The 25,794-nt window shown below is 36.6% G+C and overlaps 2 protein-coding genes across 2 annotated transcripts in view; one reads left to right on the top strand and one right to left on the bottom strand.

Annotated features, from left to right (window-relative positions):
- The window catches only part of rb1 (retinoblastoma 1), a 94,907-nt gene that overhangs the window by 16,193 nt on the left and 52,920 nt on the right, over nt 1-25,794 (bottom strand). Inside the window, exon 18 of the mRNA XM_088920177.1 lies at nt 2,653-2,771. Coding sequence (XP_088776303.1) covers nt 2,653-2,771 — 119 coding nt within the window. The remainder of the gene's footprint in view (nt 1-2,652; nt 2,772-25,794) is intronic.
- On the top strand, nt 16,902-19,161 carry LOC148830681 (lysophosphatidic acid receptor 6-like). The gene has a single exon (XM_088920180.1). The coding sequence runs from the start codon at nt 17,689-17,691 to the stop codon at nt 18,760-18,762; it is 1,074 nt and encodes a 357-aa protein (XP_088776306.1). The 5' UTR covers nt 16,902-17,688; the 3' UTR covers nt 18,763-19,161.

The following is a 25,794-nucleotide window of genomic DNA, read 5'->3' as shown; positions in this document are numbered from 1 at the left end:
AGGAAGTTAAAATCTACACACTCTGCAATTACCTGAGTCAGTTATGTTTTTAAGTTTGAATGACTCACAGCTGTGTTGGAATGCCATAAAGTGCATTTAGCTCCCACGCATCATTCTGATTAATATGAAGGTGGCACATTAAGCCAATAAAACTTTGTTAGACTCACTGATACTGTGCTGTAGTCACGTATACATATTGTAATGACGCTTTTGATAAGAGTTCATTATTATCTGTTTACACTCAACACTAACTTTCAACCTTGAGTAAAAGCCATTATACACAATTCCATGTGAACTGCTCTCTGATCGAGTAATGGTAATTACTGAGATGTTATTTTAAGTGCTATATAACAGTAATTAGTATAAGTAATGCAACCTGAATTATTTTCACATCTAACATATGAACATTACTCACCTAAGAAAAATGTCTTATATTTCTGAGTAAAAGGTTGTTGAATGTCCTTTCAACAGTTATGAAGCTTTTATGCTGAGACTGGAGACTTGTCTCTTATATCTTCAAAGACATACAGGACAGACTTCACAATCTGCCCATTCAATCTCTTTAACTGCACAGGTAGTATCCATATACAATGGCTTCATCTGAGCAAGGGCTTTAAGTACTAGAGAAATGACAGTTTCAGAGCCCTTCAGTTGAAGCAATCCTCTCCTTTCTGAACATGAAGCTAAACATCAAGTGTCTCCATAGACAAACCAGACCTCCATCAACCTGAGGGACAGTGCTCCTGACAGCCTAGATAAACTTCTTGACTTTAGCGCACCCATCTTCATGTTACAAGTAGTAAAAATGATTTGAGGTTTAAATAATTGGGCCTGTTAGCAATTGTTTTTGCTCATTCATTTGTACAAGCTTTAAACCACTTAATGTGAGAAATACAGAATGAACTCTGATATGTAATGGGTTATACTGATCATATTTACATGGGAGAGTGCTCAAAGAAAAAATCTACGTCACATTTCCCAAGACTGCTGACTTTGCTTTTCCTGGCCTAGTATAGATAACACTGATGAAGTACGTCAAAGAAGCATTTTCAGTGGGTCAGTCCCACTGGAGGAATGTGGGTATTAGAAATTTACAACTCAAGCAGCTGTGTGAAAAAATGCAAAATGTCTGCACGTATGATGTGGCACATCAGTCATAAGTTAAGCGACCTTTCAATGCCTACTTTGGAAATAAGACAAAAACTTTCATTTTACATTCACATTTGAATAGGTTCTTACTCTATTGGAAATAAACTGTTGGGGGGAAAAAGTAACAATTCACACCACACACTACTTAATTTTCAATACTGAAACTGCAATGCTGCAATATGCCATGCCAGTAATGTTTTGTCTGAAGAGATTGTCTTTTATTTTTAATTTTCCAGTGTTAACGGGAAAATGCAGTGTTGACTAGTTTGCATTGATAAAAACCATAAAAAGGATAATTGTCTATTTCTTTGTAAAAGTCTCTCTAAATGACAACGTCAACTAAGCTGGAATTACTGTGTAGCTCTTATTGCTTGTAGTTTATTTACTGAAGAAAAGATCCTTCAAAACTGGCCTAGAAATATGTTGAACACAACAAAGCTTTACATTAAGCTCAACTACTGAAATTCCTAAGATCAGGTCCTGAACTGTCCTTTTCCATTGTATATCAGAGGATCATTTTCTGGTGAAATAGTTACAAGACAATGGCAAACAAAATAGCGCAGCTGCAATGAATAGCCCTGGTCCTGGGCAGCACACTTTATGTGGCTTTGCATGTTCCTGCATTTTCCAAAAATTCTGAACACATTATCAATTGTAAGGTGTACAGACAAATTAGAACAAGACCCTGCGGTGAGTTTAACAAGCAGTTCATTCTGCCGTTGCCGTTTCAGAAACCCTTGATTCTCTCCTGTATAACAAAGATTTGTTTGCTCATGTCATCCAGCTCATTATGGTCAATCTTAGAATCGAAAATCACAGAACGTCCTTTCAAATGCATTGAAAGTAATCCACAACACAACCAGCAGCTTTGCAGCTAGCTATTTGGATAGAGAAGCCAAGCTTTAGCTGCTTTTTAATGGAACTCTTATCTCACAATAATGCAATCCATTTTGATGACCACGACAAATCCTTGTATAGCAGTTCACCAGTACATTCCCCGCAGTTTTCCATTAGAGCTAGTATATCTTTGTCATTCCTAGTATCACAGGACTCAAACTTTTGCTGGGCAACTCCACTGCAAAGTACAATGCCTAGTTGATACCTACCCTCAAGGTGTCTCTGCAGAAGCATCTCTCCCTCTATGAACAGCCTGCCTACAAGCTGGTAACGCTACTGGATCCTCTTGCTCTTCAAGACTGCGTAGTGCCCAGAGGAGCTAGCAAAAATCTGAGCTCTTCTTTAACTGGAGCACGTGCTAGGTTTTCTCTACATCCTATCCAGCCTAACACTCCCCTGGATCCAGCTACAAGAAGAAACAAGTTGTTCTCTTCTATATCAGCCTTTACCTTTTACATCTAGACACAGAACAGAAGTAATATTCTTATATCTGTGCCACGCTTCCCAGAAGGATCTGATCCCCTTGCCATTTGAAATAGGAACATGTGCTCAGTAGCGCTGGCCGGACAACTGGGCCAGGAAGATTGGCAAATGGGGAAAACTCACAGGTCTGCAGCAGTGTGGTCATGCTGTAGAAGCTGGTTGAGCATGCCGGGAGGCTCAGCCTGCTCCACTGCACCCTCCTGCTCCCTGGACTGTCGGAGAAGCTCGAACAGAGGGGAGTCCTGCAGAGACAAAGTGAAAAATGTCTTGAAACACTTTTTTTTTTAATTGCACACTTACTTTCAGCCATAACTTTGTGCAGTGCTTTGATTTTCTGTGTTATCCAGAATCTCACTTCAAGTAGGTCAGCAAATTAAGAGTTTATGTTATTAGCATGCACTAAATATTCAAATTAAAAATTACTTCCTCCTTGAGATCCAGAGTTACTCCCTGCCTTGAAGATAAGGCTGTGGTTGCCAATAACAGTGACATTGTACACACAGAAACAAGAGGGGACAAAACACCTTATTCACAAATTAATGTAAAAAAATATCACCTATGATTCATAGCTGAATGTAAATGCATTTTTCATTCTTTTGAAAAGCTAAAAATTAAACTCCTGTTTCCAGATTCGTTCATGGATTTTGCTTGTAAGTACTGTAATCTAGGTACTTTGAGTAAAACTGATTAATTATGTGCACTACCCTTCTTTACCCACATACTGTAAAGGAAGTGCTTTGACTATAAGGGGATATTACACCTAAGCACCTTTATGCACAAGTGACTCATATTAGATGAGCAGGCTTAGATCACAATGAAAGTGAAACCCGACAGACCATGCTGCTGTAAAAGGGGATTTTTGCTTGCTTTCCTGGTTGAAGGACTGGGACACCCTGGTATGGAAACTGTATGGGGAGAAAAGCTATTTTCTGATTTTTGACAGATCAGCATGCCACAAGAGGGAGTCTCTTTCCCCGATAAGAAGAAGCTGTCCTGCTCATGCAAGGCATAGACAGACTGTAGTGTTACTGAAATAGTTAAGTGCATTCCTCTACTGACCAAGATAAATAAAGTTAATCCATATATTAAGAGACAGATATCACTGAGAAAACTCCAAGCAAAGCCTCCTTTCATTATTGAGTAAAAAGTAAAAAGGGTCTTTTCAAAAAGTTACTTCAAACAGAAAAATAATAATTACAGTTATTGCACACAGTGTAACCTTAATTTTAATTTTATTGAACAAGACGCAACATGTAGAGTATCAACCCTCTCACACACAAATTAAGATGCAATTTTTTTTAGCACTAAGGAAATGTTTCTCCATTTCCTCCTGGAAAAATGTTACATAACAGTCAACATATTTTAGATATGAATTTCAGTAAAGCAAAATTATGTTAAAACCCAAGACAAATAAGTGATTTCACAATATGTAGCAGATCATGTGTACAAGCCATACAGTATTCCTGAATAAAGGTAACAAGCTTAGTTTTTCACTCATCCCGATAGAATGTATAGAGACTCTATACCAGTGCATTTTAAAGGAAGCACAAAGATATGCAAAAGACTACCAGTATGATTTGATTACACTTTTTTCAGAGCTCTAAGAGTATGTACATTGACAACAGCTCTCATCCTAATCACACTGTTAAGATCATATACTATAATAGTGTTCCGTACTTTCAGATTTTATGTTTTTGCTCACCTACTTGTTCTTTCACAGATTTAAACTTAGAAATTACTAATATAATTTTTTTAACTCTAACTTGTCAATTAGCTTTTTTATTAAAAAAAATCCTGGAATAAAACACACCATGTGGTGACAAGGTACTGTAATGCTACCCATTTAAAAAGAAAGGCAACGGTGAATCTTTTGAGCCAAATGTTTTATCACCTCCTTACATCTCTTTTATTTAGATTTTCACAGCTTTTAATAGAAAAAAAATATTACTTGGTGAACATAACATGTTTTACATTATACAGCTGAGACAACTTTTTCCTTTTAAAGTCTTTTAAATAACTTAATGTTTATAAATTTAAAAGGCAAAAGCATCAAAGGCAAATACATCAAATTAAAAAATACAAACAAAAGACTGTGAATCCAAAGTGCACTGTTAGTTTACCACCAAAGGCACTCCTTCCATTAAAGAGCACCTGAAAGCAGTTCAGTCACCATAAGAAAGACGTCTCACCGATGCCAAATTAAAATATCTACTGTATGACCTCAGTGAAATTCAGAGTCAAGATATACACAATGTGGACTATTTTCTGTGTTGAGGTTTTCTCTTGCATGAAGGTGTGCTGTCTACATCAGTTTATCATCATCTTAATCAGAGATCATTTCCTTTGATGCTGAAATCACCACTGTCTAGATTTTTGCGGATGTTTTTACTTCACCAAGGAAACATTTGGGAACAAACCTACCTCCACCCCTTTAAAAAATAAACTTGTCTGCACAAGACTCCATCTTTAAGCACACACTGATCTATACAGGGTGGCATTGTATCAATATTGTTAACAGTCCACTACATGGACTCATTTAAAGAAGCACTTGTCACTTGATTAACTGACTTTAAAGCGTGAATGTACAAGGCCCAGGCAAATAATTTACAGATATATTGTTATGATAATATATACTTAAATTCAAAAGAGAAAACTATAAATGTCAAGGTTTACTGCATGGATTGATTCTTAAACTCTGAAGGGCATAAAACACATTTATATTCAAGGGCATCAAATAAAAAAAAATTGGGAATAATTAAATAATAAAATAAAGAAATAAAAATTAAAAACAGCTTAGAAAGTTCAGAAAACATAAGGGAACACACGAGTCAGTCTGAATTTCTCAGAACACCAAGAACAAATTCTTGATGAACAAACTACTGCCACTGAAATGAGAAATTGAAGTTAAAAAATGTGTCTTAAGAAATTAAAGCAGTCAATTTCACAATGAGCTCTGTATCAGCCTCCCCAAAGTGCTATGTAAAGCAAATGGGGTGATAATCAGCTGCAGAGGTACTCCAAAATGTACGAGAAAGACAAAAGATGCAGCAAAAATAGACATTTCCCTCCAACTGAACCAAATTATGACAGAAGAAAAATAGCATAGGCATTCAAAACAAATACTAAGGAAATGGAAGGGACAGAACATTATAATATAAAGAATAAATTGCTCAAGGTCAGCACTGCCTGAGTGGAAGGCTCTTGTATGTTTACAGTAAATTGGTAAAATGGCAGGGGAAGCCTTCAGGAGAGCGATGTGCAAGATTAAACAGGAAACTGATATACTTTTTTTTTTAGTGTTGAAAACCACAGAATAAATCTGGGTCCAAGCTGTTTAACAGTATGAGGCTTGGCATCTGTTGCAGGCAGATCTGACTGCAGCCTAAAATATATATATAATGAGACTGGGTGAAGAATGGGACACTCTTAAATCACATCAAATTGCAGAACTTGTTCTTATGGTGTGTAGGAGTATTACATTTTGACAGTGCAAAACGTGCAGTGTACACAGTGTAGTCAGGTGCTCTTGATCATCTTCAGAACATGTTCAAATACACCACTATTTTCTTGTGTTACTATTACTAAACTCCTTTATTTTTATGGTTGTAATACTAATAAAAACATTTTTTCCAATTCCAAGATCAAAAACAGTCCATTTGACTTGTTAGAATCAATTCCATGAAGCTCCTGAGATGTACCAGAAGTACTTCTGTATCAAAACAGAATTCTGCAATTTGAAAAGATAGCTGATGTATCAATAATATTTCTTTTCAATCTATACTAAATTCCTCGTACTTTTCAGCAAGCAATACAAGTCAATTCATTCAGCCATTTTCACACACTCATGTTATATATAGTATGAAAATTAATACTAACAGACATTTACAGTAGCATGCACAAAACCCACATTCTAGTACACCTCCATCTGCTTCAGCATAAAGCTCACATCAAAAAGTTCAAATAGGTATCTGTGGTACATGCATAAGAAAGACGGAAACAAGATAAAACATTTTGATACCCACACTACTGAAACCAAAAGCACACTATTAAGTTTTTAAACGTATGTAATGATATGTAAAGATCAGAAAGCCTAGTAATATTAACATCATTATCTGCTGTTTGAAAAAGAAACATGAAATATGTTTTTAAGAATGTGCTAAGAATAAGGCTTAAAAAAAAAAGACATCCAAAAGCAATTTTCAGAGCTTGATGGTCAATATCTAAACTGGCTTTCAGTCTCACTGGTAAGATCTGGTAATACTAATTTCAAAGTAATTTTTGTAAAATATGCTATAGCAACTTTCACTTTGTATTGTAACCACTGTGGTCTTCTATATTAAAAGTGTAATTTGGAAAATATATTACTTTTTAAACATTTATCCAATTTCCTCATGACTTTGCAACCCTAAGGAGAATGCTCTTGTATCTTTTACAGTGTAGAACAGAAATTGATTAACTAGTCTAAGTGCTAGCCCAATGCGACACGCTTGGCCTCCATCGCACAATAAAGTATATATCTGAACTGCTCTGTAAACTGTATTCTTCCTTGACCCTAAGAAAATTAGAGTAAGACACCTTTATCCAACTCCCTCTGCCAAATAATTTCTAAGAGCATCGCCCAGAACAGTGGTTCTTAACTTTTTACTGTAACTTGCACCAAAATATTATTGCATCCCTTATCAGAAATCATTGAAGTCAGTTAGTTTAAACCTAGAATACATCATAATTACAGAATGAAAGAGAATTATTTCCATTTTTAAGTTTACCTTAAAATACCTTCCTTTAATCATAGTAGTATTACTTACAGTACATGCCTGTCCTTAGTTAAAAGGTAAAGGTAAATTTGGCACATCTTGCCCCAGAAAGAGCATCTCGCATCCCCAGGAGGTGCATGTAACCCAGGTAAAGAAGAACCACTCTAGATTCATTAGGGAACAGTTTACCACAAATGCAAAGAACCACCCCCTAGTAACCTCATTCAAGTTAATCACAAGTAACAACAGGAAAAAAGACTTATGTCTGTGCAATGTACGAAGTATAAATTCACAGCTATTCAAGTTAATTTCCTGTTGATGTAAATTACAGAGCAATTTCTTGAAACCTAAATAAACCAGTGGATTAAAAAAATGGCCTTCTAGATATAATCAGCAGTTGTTTTTAACTAATATCTGAGATGGTTGGTTTGAATAACTGTAATCAGAGGTACACTGCTTCTTTATGAGGGAGAATCTGCCTTAAGATGTCAAACAGTTCTAATGTTTTAAACCGGCCTGCGACAGGTTACACAGTTTCTTCAGAAGTGAAAAATTACACAGAAAATGGTTATCCAAGAGCCCGCTTTAAACTGGACTGAATCACAATATTTCATTTCATAATATTACTGATTCCCTCAAACCTGGTCTTGAAAGGAACCGATTCACAAGACAGACTTCTCTTAGAAATAGGTTCGGACAAATTAACTCAAGTTTTAAAACACATTTCCTATGTTTTTTTTTGTAAACAAATAACATTCAATATGAAGAACTTTGTATGATATCATTTGTGCGTAGTGTTTTCAATTATGTTTTTCCCCATGGTCACTACTTATGCCTACAAAACAAAGGACATGACTTGGGGCCTTAATTCCACCATGTTAGGTTTACTGAAGAAATGGAAAAAAACCAAAAGGGAACATTTTATCTGACTGTTGGGTCTCAGATTAATATGTTGACATTATATACTTATCACAAATTACAACAATTATCTTATGGTCCCATTGGGATTTAAAAAACCCCAAATATGACCTTTTCTCTTGTCAGTGGGGGCAGCAGACCAAAAAATCACAGGCTGCTACATGTCACCTGGAACTTTTTGCTATTAATCTAAATTCTCAGAGAACACGAAAACAAGAGGATTGGTATTTGATCTTATCCCCTTGTAGACAAAAAGCACAAAATGTCTAAGTCGCACAACCAGCAGTGAAAGGCAAATGGGGAATAAAACAGAAGGTGTTTGATTTCTATCATGCCCACTCTATAAAAGAAGGCAGAGAAACTGATTACATCTGACCTTTTAGTTTGTTGTGTGGGCGAGAGAATCATTTGTGACCTGCCACCCTAAAACCAAGATCTTTAAGGTCAAACAAAGACAGCTAAAAGCAGAGCTGTAAAGATGTTGCAGTAAGTACTGTTATCTTGAACCATTTTTCAGATTACTGTATAACCTTATAATTAATTACATGGCAAGAACTGATAGGCATCACCTAGAATTAACTAATCAATAAACAAAATTATCAGATCAACTAGACAACTAATAGGTCATATGTGATTTACATTTACACAGATTCCCTTTTAGCAGGATCTCAGTTAGATATGAACCAAAGGACAGACTACAAGTTGGGTATAAAAAACGTTAGTAGCAGACTATGGGTCTAATCAGAAAACCTCCTATTAACAAGCCCCTTTCCCTAGTCAAATAAAGTTAAAAGAAAGTTTTAAAGAAGAAGCTTTAAAGAAGTTGCAGTAAGTACTGTTATCTTGAATCATTATTCAGATTACTGTATGAGAGTGGATGAGACTGGATGAGAACTTTGCATAGCCCGCACTTTTAGAAAAACACAAAACTACAGGACTTGTAGCTACAGACAAAAAATATCCCCTCATTTTCAGTGTAGTCATGGTGATAAGGCAGATCCCACACCACCTCATACCTTCTACAAGGAAAAAAGCATGCACTTCCAAAAACTGAGCCCTCCCTGGGGGCTGACTTGTTGTTCCCATAGGACCAGGAGTGCTGCAAGACTTCAGGTTTCAGCTTGTTCACCGTGTTGGAGTACAATATTGACGTTACACTTGTGACTAAGACTGTTTCCTAAGCAGTATGAGCCTTCAAATCCCCACAGGGTTCCAGCCAGCCTGTCAAAGTATATGATATGGGGCACGTATAACAAGTCAATACACAGGCTTGGTTTTATTCACTGCCTTTAAGAGCATAGGGGATTGTCTATGTTCTCACTGCTGTTTCTGTTCAGGGAAAAAAATCCTTTGGAAAATCACAATTTGGTGTGCACTGGTGAAACTAACCTTAGATACTAGAATATACAAATGGGCATAACAAAGCATCATTTAACACAGACAAGCTAACAAGGCATCACAGATGAGCTAGTATAAAACTAAATATATTGTCTGCCTAGCAATGAGTTTTGCGGGTTTTGAAACACCACACAACTATACTAACCAACTGTTTACTACAGCCCACAGGATTACAGCATTCAACATGCAACAGCTGTACCATAATCTATAAGCCATCTTGGAAAACAGCTTTAGACATATGAAGACATAAGGGAAAAACCAATATAAAACACTCTGGCTTAGTTATATAAACATATTCAACAGCATCTGTTATGCTTGAGTCCACTTGGATGGTAGGATGTTCAAAAAAAGAAAAGAAGTTAAAAAAGAAAACATGTTAGTGGTATAATGTATTAAGTTTAGCAGGTGATGTAATGTAAATGAAAGGAGGGGAATTTATTTTATACTTTTTCTGTTTTTACCACTTCTTACTGAACTGGTTTAGCACTGAAACTAATATAGTCACACTTTAAAAACCTTTTAGAAGCATCAGGTTTAAGAGTTTCTCACTGGAAAATCTGTCACTCAAAGGTTACTTCTTTCATTCAATTTAGGGAATCTGTGGATCATCACTATAAAATAGTGATGATCCACATGTCACCTGTACTTACAATGGCTTAGCCAACATTATACTGGTTTGGCTACTATTTAATGTTTAGAGAATATGCATTCACAGAGAAGGAAAATAACAGGTCCAAAAGTGAATATTTGCCCCACAGCCTTATTATAGCTTGATCAGGACCTTGCATGTATTTCATAACATTGCAGAATATACAGCAGCCCAATCCTACTCAACTACACAGAACTACATTCTACGTCCTGCTATAAAATGAATACTACAGGTGAAATGGTCCTCGAAACACACATACTAATGAGCCAAAATATTAGGAACATTCAACAAACAAAATCTTATGGGATCTTTAGAGCTTGATCAGGTTCTTGCGTGTATTCGACAATGTTTAGAAACATAGCAGCCTAATCCTAATCTACTTTTAAGTGGGTAATGCCGTGTGCTCCAAAAGTCAACCACACAGTGCCAGTTACTGTAAGAGGTAACTTGCGTGTCTGGGTTCTTGTAATAGTTTGGTCAGTCAGGATACTAATATGCAATACCTACATCATTACTTAACAGTGTCTGAACATGAATAACGTGCCTGAACTTTAAAGACATTAAAACGTTTTTCTCTAGTAAAATGTTCCGATATATATGGAGAACTTAATCTCATGGAAAAAAAAATTATAGCATGTTTTCTATGATTTAAAATAGACTAACTAAAAACTTAAAAATTCATTAAAAGGACATTTTTTTGCAGATGGTGCACTGATATTAGATTTAATCGATATGACATACGTAAGTTATGTTGATTAGTCTTAACTACAGTAGTAAAGAAATGTACATCTTCTTAATTGATATGATTAAAACAACTTTCAAAATGAAAAATTAAAAAGTGAGTCAGATGTTCCGTCATCAGAATGGCACTCCTGACCACCTGCCAGTCAGATTCCATGAGTTCTTCCTGTGAGAAAAACTAGTTTATTTTACTGTAAATGGAATGTTTCAAACATTAATTGCTCAGTAAAAAAGAAACTAGCTTTCAATTTCAATATGAAGAAAACTTCTCTCTCCAATATGTTTGGTCTTCCATGTAATTCATGCTTCCCTCAACTTGTTTATATTTTCACAATGATCCTGATCAATCAAACCTGATAGCTCACATATGTAATGAAAGGTTTGGATACTAGTAGTTACAGCTGAAATCTTATGAAACCTCATTGAATTCTCTCACTAATGAGTTGCTCTATCATGCATCATTAGATTGGTTTAAATGAAGCAACTGCTATAATACAGGTCATCACTCACTGTAGAGATTACCCTGTAAAACACAAAGTTGTTGCTACCTGATTTATACACATGGAAATCCTAAATGTCATTGTTGAGGTCCATCTATAATTCATTTTAGAGGAAGGAAATACAAAACCAATTAAAAGTCTAAATGAAACTACATACACCAGCTGTTTGACACCTTAATTTTGAAAAATTACAAAATATATTATGCAAAATGAACTACTTTTTCATTGGAGATATACAAATTAAGAATTCAGTCATGCAATGTGTGAAATCTAAGAAACCCAGAGGCTTAATTCACCTGGTTACGAGTCCTACTAATGATTAGGACGCCAATCAGTTACTGAACAAAGGGAATTTTCCATTCAACTTGTTTTCAGTTCCTACCTGTGCCTTAAAAAAACAGTATCCATTCAGTTGTATGGCACCAAGCACCACAAAATGACTTTTGTGGCCTGTCTGTTTACATGCAGACAATGCAGACTTTTTCTAAAGAAAAATCAAGCTTGCTGTTGTCACAAAGTGCCCCTACAGAACAGCAAACCTATGTTTCAAGTGTTCCTCAGTTTCAAAAAATGTATTTTAGCATTTATGACGGTTTTCCTCTAAAAACCCAAAGCACTTTATAATGTTGCAACTCAAATGACTCATTATGCCACAGACTTGCAATATCTAGAAGATCTTGTGTTCCCTCCTACATTAGTTCTCAAATCTGGTGTACACACTTTCCTGTGCATTTAAACATAATGGCCTTTTTAAAAAAAACCCCAGATTCAAATAAACTCAAATTCACCTCTGACTCCCTACCCTCTAAAAAAATCAAATGTTTTTTACTTGATCAATGCCAACACTGACCATGTCATTCTGTTGGGTCTTCACCTCTAGAAGGTAAAATTCAGTTTGTTACTACAGTGAAAGAATAACTATTCAAAAAGTTCACTTTTTTCACTGTAATTGTAATGCTAGCCAAAAGGAAAAGTTCACAGCGACTACCCGTACCAGACTACAAGATTAACAAAACTGGGCAAAAGAGAGATATTCCCAAGAGTAAAGACAGATGTTTACTTTGACATTAAAATTCCTCAAATTCTAAGACCTGTTTCATTACAGCCCATGACAAACCTTCTATCACTGGAAATATAAGAAACTCTTCCACTGACAACAACTTCAAACTTTCATCCCCAGTTATCCACAGGGGGTTTATACTGTCTGGAGATAAACCACACCTCAGATTCAAGTCATAAAAACATTACCACTTGTGAGGCATAGTTGTATGGATCAGGAAAGGTAATAGATGACCTGTCAATTACAGCAGTTCACTGTAGAACAAAAAAAAATGGTCAAATGCCTGAGGTGTCTCCAGATACTTGGCGAGGATTTGAATTTAAATAAAGGTATGGTTTCTCAATCAATACCCCACTCCTATTTTCCTAAGAACAAGTCTGAAATGCCTCACAAGTGTTGCAAGCCATTTATGTAATTTTAGGTTAAGTAAACATTCACAACAGCAAACAAGAAAGAAGAGAACCAATAATAATAATGATAAATACTGAGGAAATTCAACAATATAAAACCAAAAATGCCAAGTCAACCATTCCAAACAAAAGCTTCAAACTTCGATTATTATATTTTGTAAAATGAACCTGTTATCAAAAGTAATTGAAGCTCTGTCAGTGGTAACTCTGTTTTTAACATTTTACTGTGCCTTACATGAGTGTTGTTTTTTTCTACTTAATAAATCGTTACATACAAATTTACATATAAAACTGAAATATGCAATTTTATTCACTATTCACATAAAAAAAAAGCTTTGGGAAATGCCTTGGTTCATTTAACAACGGGAAAGAGTGGCTTTCCTGCCAAAAGGTTGTCGTCACTCTTGTCAGGTCTTGTTCAAATGAGGAAAAAGACATCCAACTTATTATACAAATTACAGGTTCAGTTCATCTAAATCCTGTACGAGTCATCTTTGTTTTTTACCTTATTAACTGAGGGTGAAACTGTGAAATTATACACCTATACTTCCTTGTATCCACCTATCATTTCTGAAATCTCTAGCAAAATAATGATGAAAAATATCTTGCTTTTCAGACTATTCGGGGTCTTAAATGTGGGAAGGTACTGCAGGTAGTCCAGTGGGCTGAGGAGAAAGCAGGAGCTTAGCTCAGCCCTTACTGTGTGATCTGCTGCGAGGCTCAGGGTAGGGAAGTCATGCTTCGAAGACTCTAGTACTTCCTTACTTGAAAACGTAAACTAAGGTTTTAAATAAAAGCACAGCATAAATTGCTGACCCACTGTTCATCCTTTATACAGCTGCAGAGAACACAATCAGCTAAAATTACTAGGGCTCATTATTTCAGCAAAGTACAAAACAAGCTGCTTTTGTTAAACAGCTTACTATGAACTACTTGAGAATTCAAGAAACCACTTTTGGTCAGAGGGATTTACTTTCCTGATTGGAACCATAAAAAAGGAGCAGCTTTTTTAAATTTTAGCCAAACATACACAAAACTAGTACTGTGCTGTATATTTCATGATTCTTGCCAAGTACCATAACTATACACAGTACAACAGTTTTAAGCTATATTTTAACATTTCATAAGAGCACGTTATTTTAAGCATATCCAGACATCCATTTTTAAAAGCAAAATTAAAACTTTCTCCCCTACAATTAAGACAACTTTATGATAGACATGTAGACATGGTCAAACAATTACAGAGAAACAGAAGTCTGTGTGTTTGGGATCCCGTTCATTTAATTTTTTACCGGAAGTCTTGAGATTTGAAGATTAATCACTCTACAATTTACTGTATAGAGCAGCATTCACAATCAAAGTCACATTGACTCTAATGACAATTAGTATAAAAATCAGAAACCACAGACAGTAATAAAATTAAACAGAAAAAAACACTAGAGTACAAAAGGGGGCAATCATAGAGCACTGGTTAGGGATCTGGTCTCCTAAATGGAGTTTAAGTAACCCCTGCGACACTGATGTTACAATATATCTTTAAGCAAGTTACTGAAGTCTGACCATCCAAGTTTACCCATCCATACAAATGAGTACCATCATTACTGGGACCTCTACAAAGGAGGACAGATCCAACCTAAATACTGCAAATAATGACAACCAAATGATGTTTGGTAGACAGCTTCCCGTATACAACAGTTTTGTGCAATATATGCCAGGGACTTGCACAACAACTTTTTGTGTACTGTTCTGGTTTGTTCTTTGTTCTTATTCTGGACTGTGAGCAACTCTTCTTAGTGCACTTCTTACAATAATACATTACAGTCAGTATCAATTCGTTACACTGTGCTGTGTTGACTGTGCTAAGCTGCTGTTACACTGCAATTTCCCTCACGGGATCAATAAAGTATCTATCAAAGGGGAGAGAAATATTGTTTATTCATTCACACACAGGGCACGCACATTCTAGCATCTGCTAGCACTGTATAATCCCAGACCAAAGTTAACACACCCATGTTACTGCATTTAAATCTGTGAACAGGAGGTACATCTTTAGATAGCAGGTTGTGGGAGTATGGAAACACTGTTAATACTGAAACACTGGCTTCTTTCACGAAATGACTGGAGGAGATCCTTGGATCAATTATCTACTAAGTACTGATCCAAATAGTTTCCTCTTGCTTGCAGGCTTTCGCATGTAGTGTTTCACGAAGGGCTGCAGACACACCCCCTTAAAACAGCTCTGCTAACCTTTGTCTGTACATTAATTCCCAACACAAGAAATGCATTTGAATTAATCTAAAAAACAAAAACTATTGCTTAAGCTTATTTGTTTTGCTGAGCCTTGGAAGGAAGAGTCTTTCAGACAACACAAACCAGTCTATTTCACTTTCTTCTCAGTTTGTGCTGACAGCTTAACGCCGAATCCGGCCTCCGAGCAGAAAATTAATAAAAACGTACTTATCTTTGTGCCAAAATAATTTTCACTTTTTAAAGAGCTGCATTTTAATCAAAGGTAAAACATTTTCATTTACCATCAAATGTTTATAAGAGACATTTCATAATAGCAGAAATCCCATTCTACTCCCCCACCCCACCCCCCAAAAACACGTTTTAACATGGACGTTTTTAACAGTCTCAGATAACTATGAGAACTACCAGACTACATGTACAAACCTGGTCATACCTCCATTTCCAAAAGCAAATTTGTTGGCAGGAATGAATCATATGTAAAAAAAACCTGCAGAACAGACCAAACTGCAATAGGGGTGCAGTAATAAAAAAAAATCACTTAACAGTCTGTCAATTAAGTATGAGTGATACAATTCTTCCATGTAGTTCTGGTGGGGGTTAACATAAGTAGACAGGAAGCACTGCCTACTACATGAACCTGCTGTGTCTGAAGCTCGGCACTAGTTATTTCTCTGACCTGCAGGCTGGGTCTTGTATTATTGTAGGAATCCCATATACTTCCTGTAAACTCAGCTGGTTCCAACGGTTGCAGTGCTAGCTGTAATTATTAAATCTTGTTTTTACTCGGGCATCAGAAATCTATACAATCTATAAAAAAAAACCTTCACCTGGTCAGGAGATCCATGACTAAGGCCATGTGCTTTAAGCTACATACACTTACACATTTTTTTTTCTCCCAAGGCATCTATAACTGTGTAACAAAAAAAGAGTAAATTCACAATGAAGTGAAGACAACTCCACCACCAAAACATTAATTTCTTTAAATTAAAACCTCCTTGTTCCTCTGCAGCTTGCATGCTGATACAGTAATCAAAGAATAAATTATCTTAAACTTAGTTTTAGACAAGCAACATGGTGTATGAAAACAAATGAAAGTTCTAAATAGAAAATAAAGCTTTCCCAGTCTTAACACATTTCCTCCACTAACAAAAATAAAATAAAAAATGAAAACAAAAAAACATGGGTGGGACTATTCATTTTTTTTCAGCACTTTGCTTCTCTTTGTAACATTATAAAGCACTGAAAAACTTTATTGCTATAGTTTTATGTAGTTGTATTGCTTGTATTAATATAAGCAGCAACAGCTGTTTTACACATAAAAGTAAAAAAAAAACAGAAAAGCAATAGAGGGTTAAACCTAGATCTCACTCTTGATGAAGGGTGTTTAAAGAATCTCAGTTTTAATCTTTGTGTTAATTTTTGTGCCTCCAGGACTGCAGGCGATCTTACAAACACTCCTGAAACACAATGCATCTGATGAAAACATCTGCACCTTTAGTGGGCAGGGACAGCTTCGGTAAACAAAGGGCCTGAGGCTTTTTTTTCCCCCACCTAGCACACATTATCACAGTGCAAACAAAAAGGGAGAAGTGGGCGGGGTTTGCTAACTCCACTCCTCCAATTCCCTTGACACTTTTCCTGTGATGTCACATCCCCAATGAAATAATCCTTCATTCGTTTGCCTCCTAATGGGAGAGCAACACAATGACTCAGTCTGCTTGCTTAAGAGAAAAGAAAACCTATTGAGCAAGCAAACCCAGACTTTACAACAGCAGCTCTGGGTGAGTGTGCACTGTAACTGCCTCAAACCACTGGATACAGACCTGGACCTGTTTTGAAGTAAAAAAAAAACTTCTTGAAACTGCCTCGTACGCTTGCTGAACTTTACAGCAGAGAAGCTAAAGATCTCCACACAGCCTAAAAGGAGTCAACACTTTTGTGAACATTTAAACAAAAAAAAGTTTGCCTACACAAATTTTAAAAGGAATACAAAAAAGGGTTTTTCTTCCAAGTTTCACTACAGGAGGAAGAAAGCAATTCTCATCTCTGTGTGGATACAGGTACTGTCTTTAAGTTAAATCTTTTTTTTCTGGATAAAGAAAAAAGAAAACGCAAGAAACCTTTGGGCTTCTGTCCTGTAGCTTGATCTGGCAGGGGGCTTTGGACGGGGGGGAGGGGAGAATGCACTGCAGCACAACCTGTAAGCTGCAAAGCAATGCTCCTCCAGCTGAACGGAACCTTTTGCAGGATTCATAATTATTGGCCCAATTGGGAAAACAGTGCATTTGATTTGTAACATTTCTTCTTAACAGTATTTGATCTGCCTATATATTGACTTCAGAAAAGGCCATCTGAGAAGACTGGGGATTCATGCTGACCATCACAGAGCTTATCAGGTCCTTTGCTGCTAGTTTTTTCATACTTTTCAATTCACACTGGATTTAAGGCTGAGGAATACTACGCTAAGACAAAGATCCAAATGAATCAGTCAATCGCAGACATCATGACAGCAACAGAAGGCAGTTCAAACAGCTCAAACTGTACAAAGGGTGACAACTTCAAGTATACTCTGTACACCTGGGTGTTCAGCATTGTTTTCATCATGGGGCTCATCTCCAACATGGCAGCCATGTATATCTTTTACTGCACCCTGAAGCTGCGGAATGAGACCACCACTTACATGATGAACCTGGTGGTCTCGGACCTTCTATTCGTTCTGACGCTGCCTTTCCGCATCTTTTACTTCATCACCCAGAACTGGCCGTTTGGATCGTTCCTCTGTAATCTTTCCGTCTCCCTATTCTACACCAACATGTATGGCAGCATCCTCTTCCTCACATGCATTAGTGTGGACCGATTCCTAGCCATTGTGTACCCATTTCGCTCAAGGATGTTGCGTACCAAACGCAATGCCAAAATCGTATGTGTTGCCGTCTGGGTGCTGGTCCTGGCTGGGAGCCTGCCCTCGGGGTTTCTACTGCACCCCACAGACCCAAACCACAACCAGACACAGACGTTTTGCTTCGAGAACTTCTCGAACAAACAGTGGAAGGTGCACCTCTCCAAAGTGGTCATCTTCATTGAAACCGTGGGCTTTCTCATTCCTCTCATTCTCAATGTGGTCTGCTCAGCCATGGTCCTCCAGATACTACGCAGGCCTCGGACCTTGAACAGGGGCAAGCTCAATAAAACAAAGATCCTTCGCATGATTGTGGTGCACCTTTTCATTTTCTGCTTCTGCTTCATCCCTTACAATGTCAACTTGGTCTTCTATGCACTGATGAGGACTCAGATCTTGAAAGGCTGCTCCATAGAGACGGTGGTGAGGACCATCTACCCCATTGCTCTTTGTATTGCTGTTTCCAACTGCTGCTTCGACCCCATCGTGTACTACTTCACCTCTGAAACCATCCAGAACTCCATAAAGCGCAAATCTGAATACAGCAGGTCTTATGACAACAAGTTCTCTGAAGCCTTGCAGTCAGAGAGCTACATCCAACAGAGCCTGCGGACTTTGAAGGCCAAAGTCTTTCAGAATGAATCTAGTGTTTGAGGTTCCAGAAAGAGGCTGAGTTGGGTAAATACAGGCTGCCGAACTGAACTGAGGAGTATGGGAAACACACCTTCATTTCCAGACCATGGTGATTAAAACTGGACCATCTGAAAAGGAATGTTTCTTAATGGCAAAGGTTTAGCATCTATGGAATGCATTTAATTTAAAAAAATGCTACTTAGGAAGTTGAACAGATAAACCTAAAACGGATTACACGTCTGGAAATGGAGGTACTGTAAGAATGTATTTAATTTACTAGGTCTATTAGTAATTCATACACCATTTCCAGAGTATGACTATTTAAACAAAATGAGCAACCAGATGACAATGGCTTATATTTATTTATTTTTGTATGTTTTCTGAGAAGCCACAGTCAATTTTTAATAAAAAGAGGACTGAAAAAAATTTCAGCTATCGTTTTTAGTAATTTTGACGGGACTGAAAAGGTTTTTTTCAATTGCGTTGTTCGGTAATCGTGTGCCTTTTTCATTGTATGAAAAGCTCCGGTCATGAAGCTTGCAGAACTACTGAGGGCAAAGTTTGCTTGACAATGATAAAATAGTGTTTACAATATCTTTCAATAATGCTTTGACTTTAGTCATTTAGTCAGGACCTGTTAGACAAGAAAACTGAAAACTGCTTCATTTGACATACTAGCAAATTTTGTATTTAAACAGAAGTACAACTAACAAAAATGCTCCTTTAGGGTGGACACAAGTATTTAGCTATACAGAGAAGTATGGTGAAGCATAAAAAAGGAGAGGTTAATTCCATGCTAAAAAGCTGGTATTAACCTGTAGAGACCTGCAGACCTGCTTGCTGCAATGTTTATTAATGTGTAATTAACCTCTACCTTTCCATCTCAAATTGTACGCTGGCCTAGCTCCTCACAAAGTGTAATGTCGTTTCTTGCATTAATAGGTAAAATCGGTTATCTTATTGAAGAATCACAGATTTTCAGTGCTGTCAAAATATTTTTACATTTCTCTTAGAAATCATAGTAGTGTCTATATTACTGCTAAACTCATCTAGAGATCTATAGCAAATACACACAATGGCATTAGTTAAAGAATTGCTCTAAAGAACTGATTATACACATTGGACACAATAAATTGCAATAAAATTCCTTATGTAATGTTACATTCTCAAGTCTTTCAGAGACATTTCTGTAGAGATTCACTATAAATTACTGAACACTCCTGCCTTTACAGGGTGGGTCTAACCACATGGACTGATTTGTCCCTGCACACTAAGAACCTCTGTAGTTGGTATTCTGAAAAACCAAAGAAATTAAAATTAACCTTTTATAAACTGTCTCAAATACAGTTTGCTGATGGGATATGTAACAAATCAACACAGCGCTTTTCTTAATGATGAAAAGCAGATTCATTTTACTTCTTCCCTCAAAAACATTTTTGAAAAACTGGTCCATATGAACACCAGTAATAAGACTATTTAAGAATAGTCACAGCAGTTTAGCCACAAGGTAGTTAGTCAAGAGTCACTATTGATTAACCAAGCAAATAGTCAAATACAGAGTGGCAAAACCACAAAATACTGAAGTGAAAAACCATCACAGTTATTTAAAACTATACGTTTCAATAAGGTACACTTATATAATCTTGAATAGAGATAACATTTTGTAGCTTAAAAAATGTCTTTAAAAATAAGGCTGCAAAAGAAAGCATACGTTTTTATGAGGAAAATACTTTTCTTCACTTTTTATATTCTTTACTGTACTGACCTGCTGTTCTGGGTACAAGGAGCACCTTGTCCCTGCAGATAAAATGATGCTAATCTTGACTGAAGTTCAAAAGGGAGTGCCTAATTGTGCATAATCAGTGTACTTCTGGCATGAAAAAGGAAAAACAAAAGTAATCTTGGCATTAATACTGAACAAGCACATAACACCCAACCAGAATGGTCTTGGTTTAAACAGGTCAGCATAATACCATGACTCAGCTGACAGGATAAATAGCTAAATCCACTGAACATATGGATATTTGAGGACACGCACATATCGTTAGGCCTCCTGCCTTACATGTAGGTATAATGGGCAGCTCAAAGTGGCAGATAGAATAATGAGTTTTCAGAAAAGGAAGATAACATGGGGAAATAAGGTTGTTCCCAATTTGCTTTAAGCAATCTACAATAGGTGCAGAAAATTATATACAGTACGCTAAATCCTGAATGACTTTAATCTGTTGCTTTGCAAATCACTTATATTTTTAAATTCAAACAAATTGGTCAAAATCACTGAAGTGGTTTAGTCTGCTTCTTAAAACTTAAAGAGAAATTAAGATTTTTGATTTCTCTCCATAGAAAAACTTGTAGGTTAAAACAAGATGTTGACAACTAGTCACAACCAGTGACTTTAAAGTGACTTACTTTCTTCAATTAATGGAGGTAAACAGTTATATAATTTTAGAAAAAACAGCTATGCCTTGGTATAAGCACAGTGAGCAAAATATAGGTAAAAGCAGCACAGGACAGCACTACATAGCAAACCACAGGAAGTAGATAAAACCAAGTAAATAAAGAAGGAAAAACATATCAAACTGCAAAACTACTGTGCAGATAGAGCACAGCAAGTATTTATAAGCTAGGGAGTGTACATAAACTAAAATGGCTTCATTTAATCTTCAATGGCTCCAAGAGCACTGGGGAGAAAAAAAAAACAGGAAGTAGCCACAGATGTGGACTGTGCCCTGGATTCCACTGGTGGCATGTCAAGGCATTTCTTCACTAAAGTTTAATTTTATTCAAGTTTAGGACTCAACCTGCTATGCCGTAGAGAGGTGGGCTCCTCCCCAGGCCTTTCTAAGGCTAAAACTAATGCTTGTCGAGCTACTTGTTATAAAAATGGAAATCATTTTAATAGTCTTGTTTAGTCTGATCTAGAACTGCCATATCATTTGACATGAGTCATTAAGATATTCACAACACAAACAAGTAATTCAGAGTGAAGGGCTGAATGCTATGAAGAAATGAGCAGTACAGGTGAAACAGGAACAGATGTTGCTTGAAGGGACACTGTCTATGTACAAATCAACTAAAATTTTAATAAAAGAGCACCTTTGGTTTATAAACAGGGAGGCATCATCAGGCAACATCTAACCATGCACTAGACTGTGTATTCAAGGAATTCAAAGCCAGTTTCCAAAATATTACAATGTTAAGCTCATTCACCATCTCCATATCCTAGGTAATGTTTTGTTTGATGAGCATGTTGAATGATTTCTTAATGTTTTGAGCCAACTGAAACCTTAGACTAAAATTAACTAACGTTCTTATTCTCGGCAAGGTATGTTTATACAGGGTGCACCAAAACACAGCGTGTAACCTTGGAGAAGAGAAAGAAAACGTGTGAATTGCCCTCTACCTTGACATTAAACAGATTAAAAAGAGAATGTAAAAGAAAATAATGCAGCAAACAGAAAACATTAATTGTGGCCCTGCAGCCTATATTTCGGGGGGAGGCTGCCACATTCAAATCTTAAAAGCCTCTGACCTATATCTTTTGTAAACTGCAAGGGAACAACCACACTATTTTTTGCCATTAGACTAACACTAGCTAAGGGTCAGTACTGCTGCTGATTAACTTTTCATTCTTGTTTCCCCATAAGTTTACTAAAAATATAAGTTAACAAGTTCAGCTGTACTATATAAATGTCAGATATATACTTCCCACCACGTAAAGTTTACACCTGAAGTCAAAGGGTCTGCTTGATGCTAGCACTGGAGATAATACCACGATGTAAAGCAACTCGGCTGTAGCTGTACTGCAGTTCATTCACTCAAGATTCAGTGAACAGTTGGGTAACTGGCTGCTAAAGATAAACATACACAACTCTACAGTAGCTGTCCTCTGGGTTACTGGGTCACAGTACAAAACTGTACAGAACCCTGTGAAAAATGTGACAGCTGATTAAAAATAAAGAAGCCCAAAATCAAGCTGGCACAGACAGGTCTGCATATCATCATCTTTAAGTACACAAATAAAAAAATGGGGTTCAATGTCAGTTTTCTCTAACAAAGGCTGGAAAAGTCCCGTGTGGCCCCATTTAATGTTTGGAATCACAACTGTTTGTAATGACATCACAACTACCGATGTAATGACTGTATTTAAGTCAACTGAAGTTTGACTAAATTCTTGACAATTTAACATCTATATCTACATCCCATTATAAATTAATCAAAATGAACGAAATGTGTTTTAATCATTTAAATTGTACAATAAATGCCATTCAAAATCATGGCCTGTGAAGATAGCCCCAATGAAGAACAGTCTTTCCATTCAAACAACAGAAAGTGTCAGTTGGTTTCATGAAAAACCAAAGAAAAATGTTTCAATACAGCAGAGTTGTAAACCACATATGAGAAGAGAAGATAATAAATGCCAGGTTGAAAGAAAAATGAATGTTTAGTTGTCAAATAAGTTGAATACAAATCTGAGAATCATTAATTGAAAAATCAACCATGAATTCAATACATGTATGACAATAATTTCTTAAAATCATGAAAGCTGTCTTAAAGAAACCAAGTTCACTTGTTATGCTCATTTCCCTTGTAAATGTAAAGTCCCTTTAATACTTCACAGACAATAGTTGATTGCAGTGTTACGGCATGATCTAATCAGATCTGTGAAGCTAAGCAGGGCTGGTCTAATTCAGTACATAAGCAGTGCCCCAGTATGTTGAACGAGGCATATAAACTACACTACATACAGTATGTGCCGTAGGAGGTGTCATCATTCAGATGAGACATTAAAACGAAGTCTTGACTACTTGGTTGTAAAAAGATCCCATTACACAGCTAGTAATGCAAGTGGTGTGTACCAACATACTGGTTGAATGTCACTCTTAGCGTGCGTAATTTAATCTGTTTAAACTTAACCCATAATTCAGTCAGGGGATCAACTTTTCCACTCGACACACAGTATAGTGGTGCTGCTGGTACAAAATGGTTGCCATATATCACTCGGAAGAATAGTGCACTTCAGCAGTGGATGAAATGGGACCCCAGCAGAATGGCAAGCGCTATATAAATGCAAAGAATTCTAAGCACCCATGAACCAGTGTTAAAACAAAACCTGGACATTAAGCATAACTATAAATGACGTAGGTGAACTATACTTGAAACCATAACCAAGTTAGTTAAAAGTCAGCTTGCAGTTTATAAAGCTTTGTACCAGATGTTCTGTTGCAGAGAGCCAATGTGGTCTACATAAGATTGAGTAATTTTTCCCACTTCTGTTTAAGAGAACATGGTATGAAATCTGTAAAAAGCAGTCAAAAAAGGAACTGCAACTGTAGCACAATTTTGAACTGACACTTATTGCATTAAGGCAATCTTATGCTCTCATGTGTTTGGAACAGCAGAGTATTTCAAATTTTCAATAAAGTACACTGACAAATGAAGTAAAATAACATATGGCTATCTTTGCCACAAATCTGCTTTAAAAAATTGATACACACACATTGAATTTTGGAAAGCAGACTGAACGTATGTTGGTTATGAAAACAACTCAAACCAATAAAAGCAGTTCTATACAGCTCTTAACTGAGTCTGTACTAAAAACTAAGCCTAGCCGTAGACATATGCATATTAATCATCTATAATCTTCTCATTCAGTTGTAAAAATGTTAAATGTAAGAACTTCACCAGGTGCCCATTAACTCATAGGGATTTCCCATTTATTTTAACTGAAAAAACGTGCCTCATATTTCACTTTACTGTAATGTGCACAACTCTGAACTAATCAAAGAAGTGAAACTGATAGCATCTTGATGTGCGTGTCTGTGTGGGTGTGTTGGCGTGTAGATTCAGTAGGTCAGGTATATACCTATTTACAGGAATAAACTGTCAGCCTACTTTCTCAAAGCTTTTTTTGTTTGGCACAGTTTCCCTATTTCAGTACCTAGCTGCAGAAACTAAATGTAGTCCTTGGTTGACAACACTATCCTGGCACATCCTGTTTATTACACTTCCAAGGTAAAGCTGGCAACAGAGAAAGCTCAGATTCTATGACAGAGAAAAAAAAAGTTTGTTCTACTGCTTTTAGAAGTCACTTCAGTAAGATATTTCTCACAATGTTGTGCAAAAAGCTTGTATGTCACATGAGGGGATCTCTTCACAAATTCAAAGAAGCAGCGTGAAAGAATGAAAACAGCAGGGAAACTCATGGGAGACAGAACTTACATCCAACGCGATTTCCATGCAGATTACTGCTGACACATCTTGTCAGGTGAGTAACTCAAAAGCCACACACACACTCCTTCCCCTGTTCCCTTTTTCTTTTTAAAGGGGAACAAAAAACGCAAATGCCCCTAAAGCAAAATCAGTTGCTCTTTCATGCACAGCTAAAGTCATGATGTACTGCCTGAAGTCCAACTTCTCAAGACAGCTTTCGTTAAGATCCTTAATTTTAAATTATGTTAAAGGCAAACCAAATATTGTGATACGCCTGATATTAATTTAAAAATATGAAAAGTACTGACCTAGGTATTGACCAAGGAAGGCAAAGGCAATGCAGCAGGAAGTACATGTAGGACTGAGAACAGAAGCCACTTCGAGACAGAAGTGTCTAGATCAAGCTGCCAAGTCAGATTTAAACTAATTTATTAGGAACTTTTATAAAATAAAATCAGACAAACTTCCCCCTCAGTAATCTTTCTTCTTTTCTTATGTTTCCAATATGGCATTGATTCACTAAAGATAGTGAAGTGCTGCTTTGGACTGTCAACCCGAAACTCAGCCAAGCCCTTTTGACTGATCAGAGAAAAACTGATCGCTGAAAGCCCTCGGAGTGAAGATTTTTCATACTTTGCGGGAAACAATTAGGACTATTTCAGAGGTCTCCTGAACAGGATAACCCTATTATTTCAATTAAAAATCCAAAATGAAAGTATTTAAATTAAAATATAATGGTGTATTTTGTACTAAAAAAGTAAATATCACAACAATTACTAGGCCCAATGCAAAACTGTTCTTGAATACAAATCACAGCTGACACTTGCTGAGCTCTCAGAC

The sequence above is a fragment of the Atractosteus spatula genome, chromosome 7, assembly GCF_055471065.1.
Source record: "Atractosteus spatula isolate fAtrSpa1 chromosome 7, fAtrSpa1.hap1, whole genome shotgun sequence".
In the NCBI taxonomy this organism is placed as follows: domain Eukaryota; kingdom Metazoa; phylum Chordata; class Actinopteri; order Semionotiformes; family Lepisosteidae; genus Atractosteus; species Atractosteus spatula.
The sequence above is the reverse complement of the archived record's forward strand: the minus strand, read 5'-3'. Positions and strand labels throughout refer to the sequence as shown.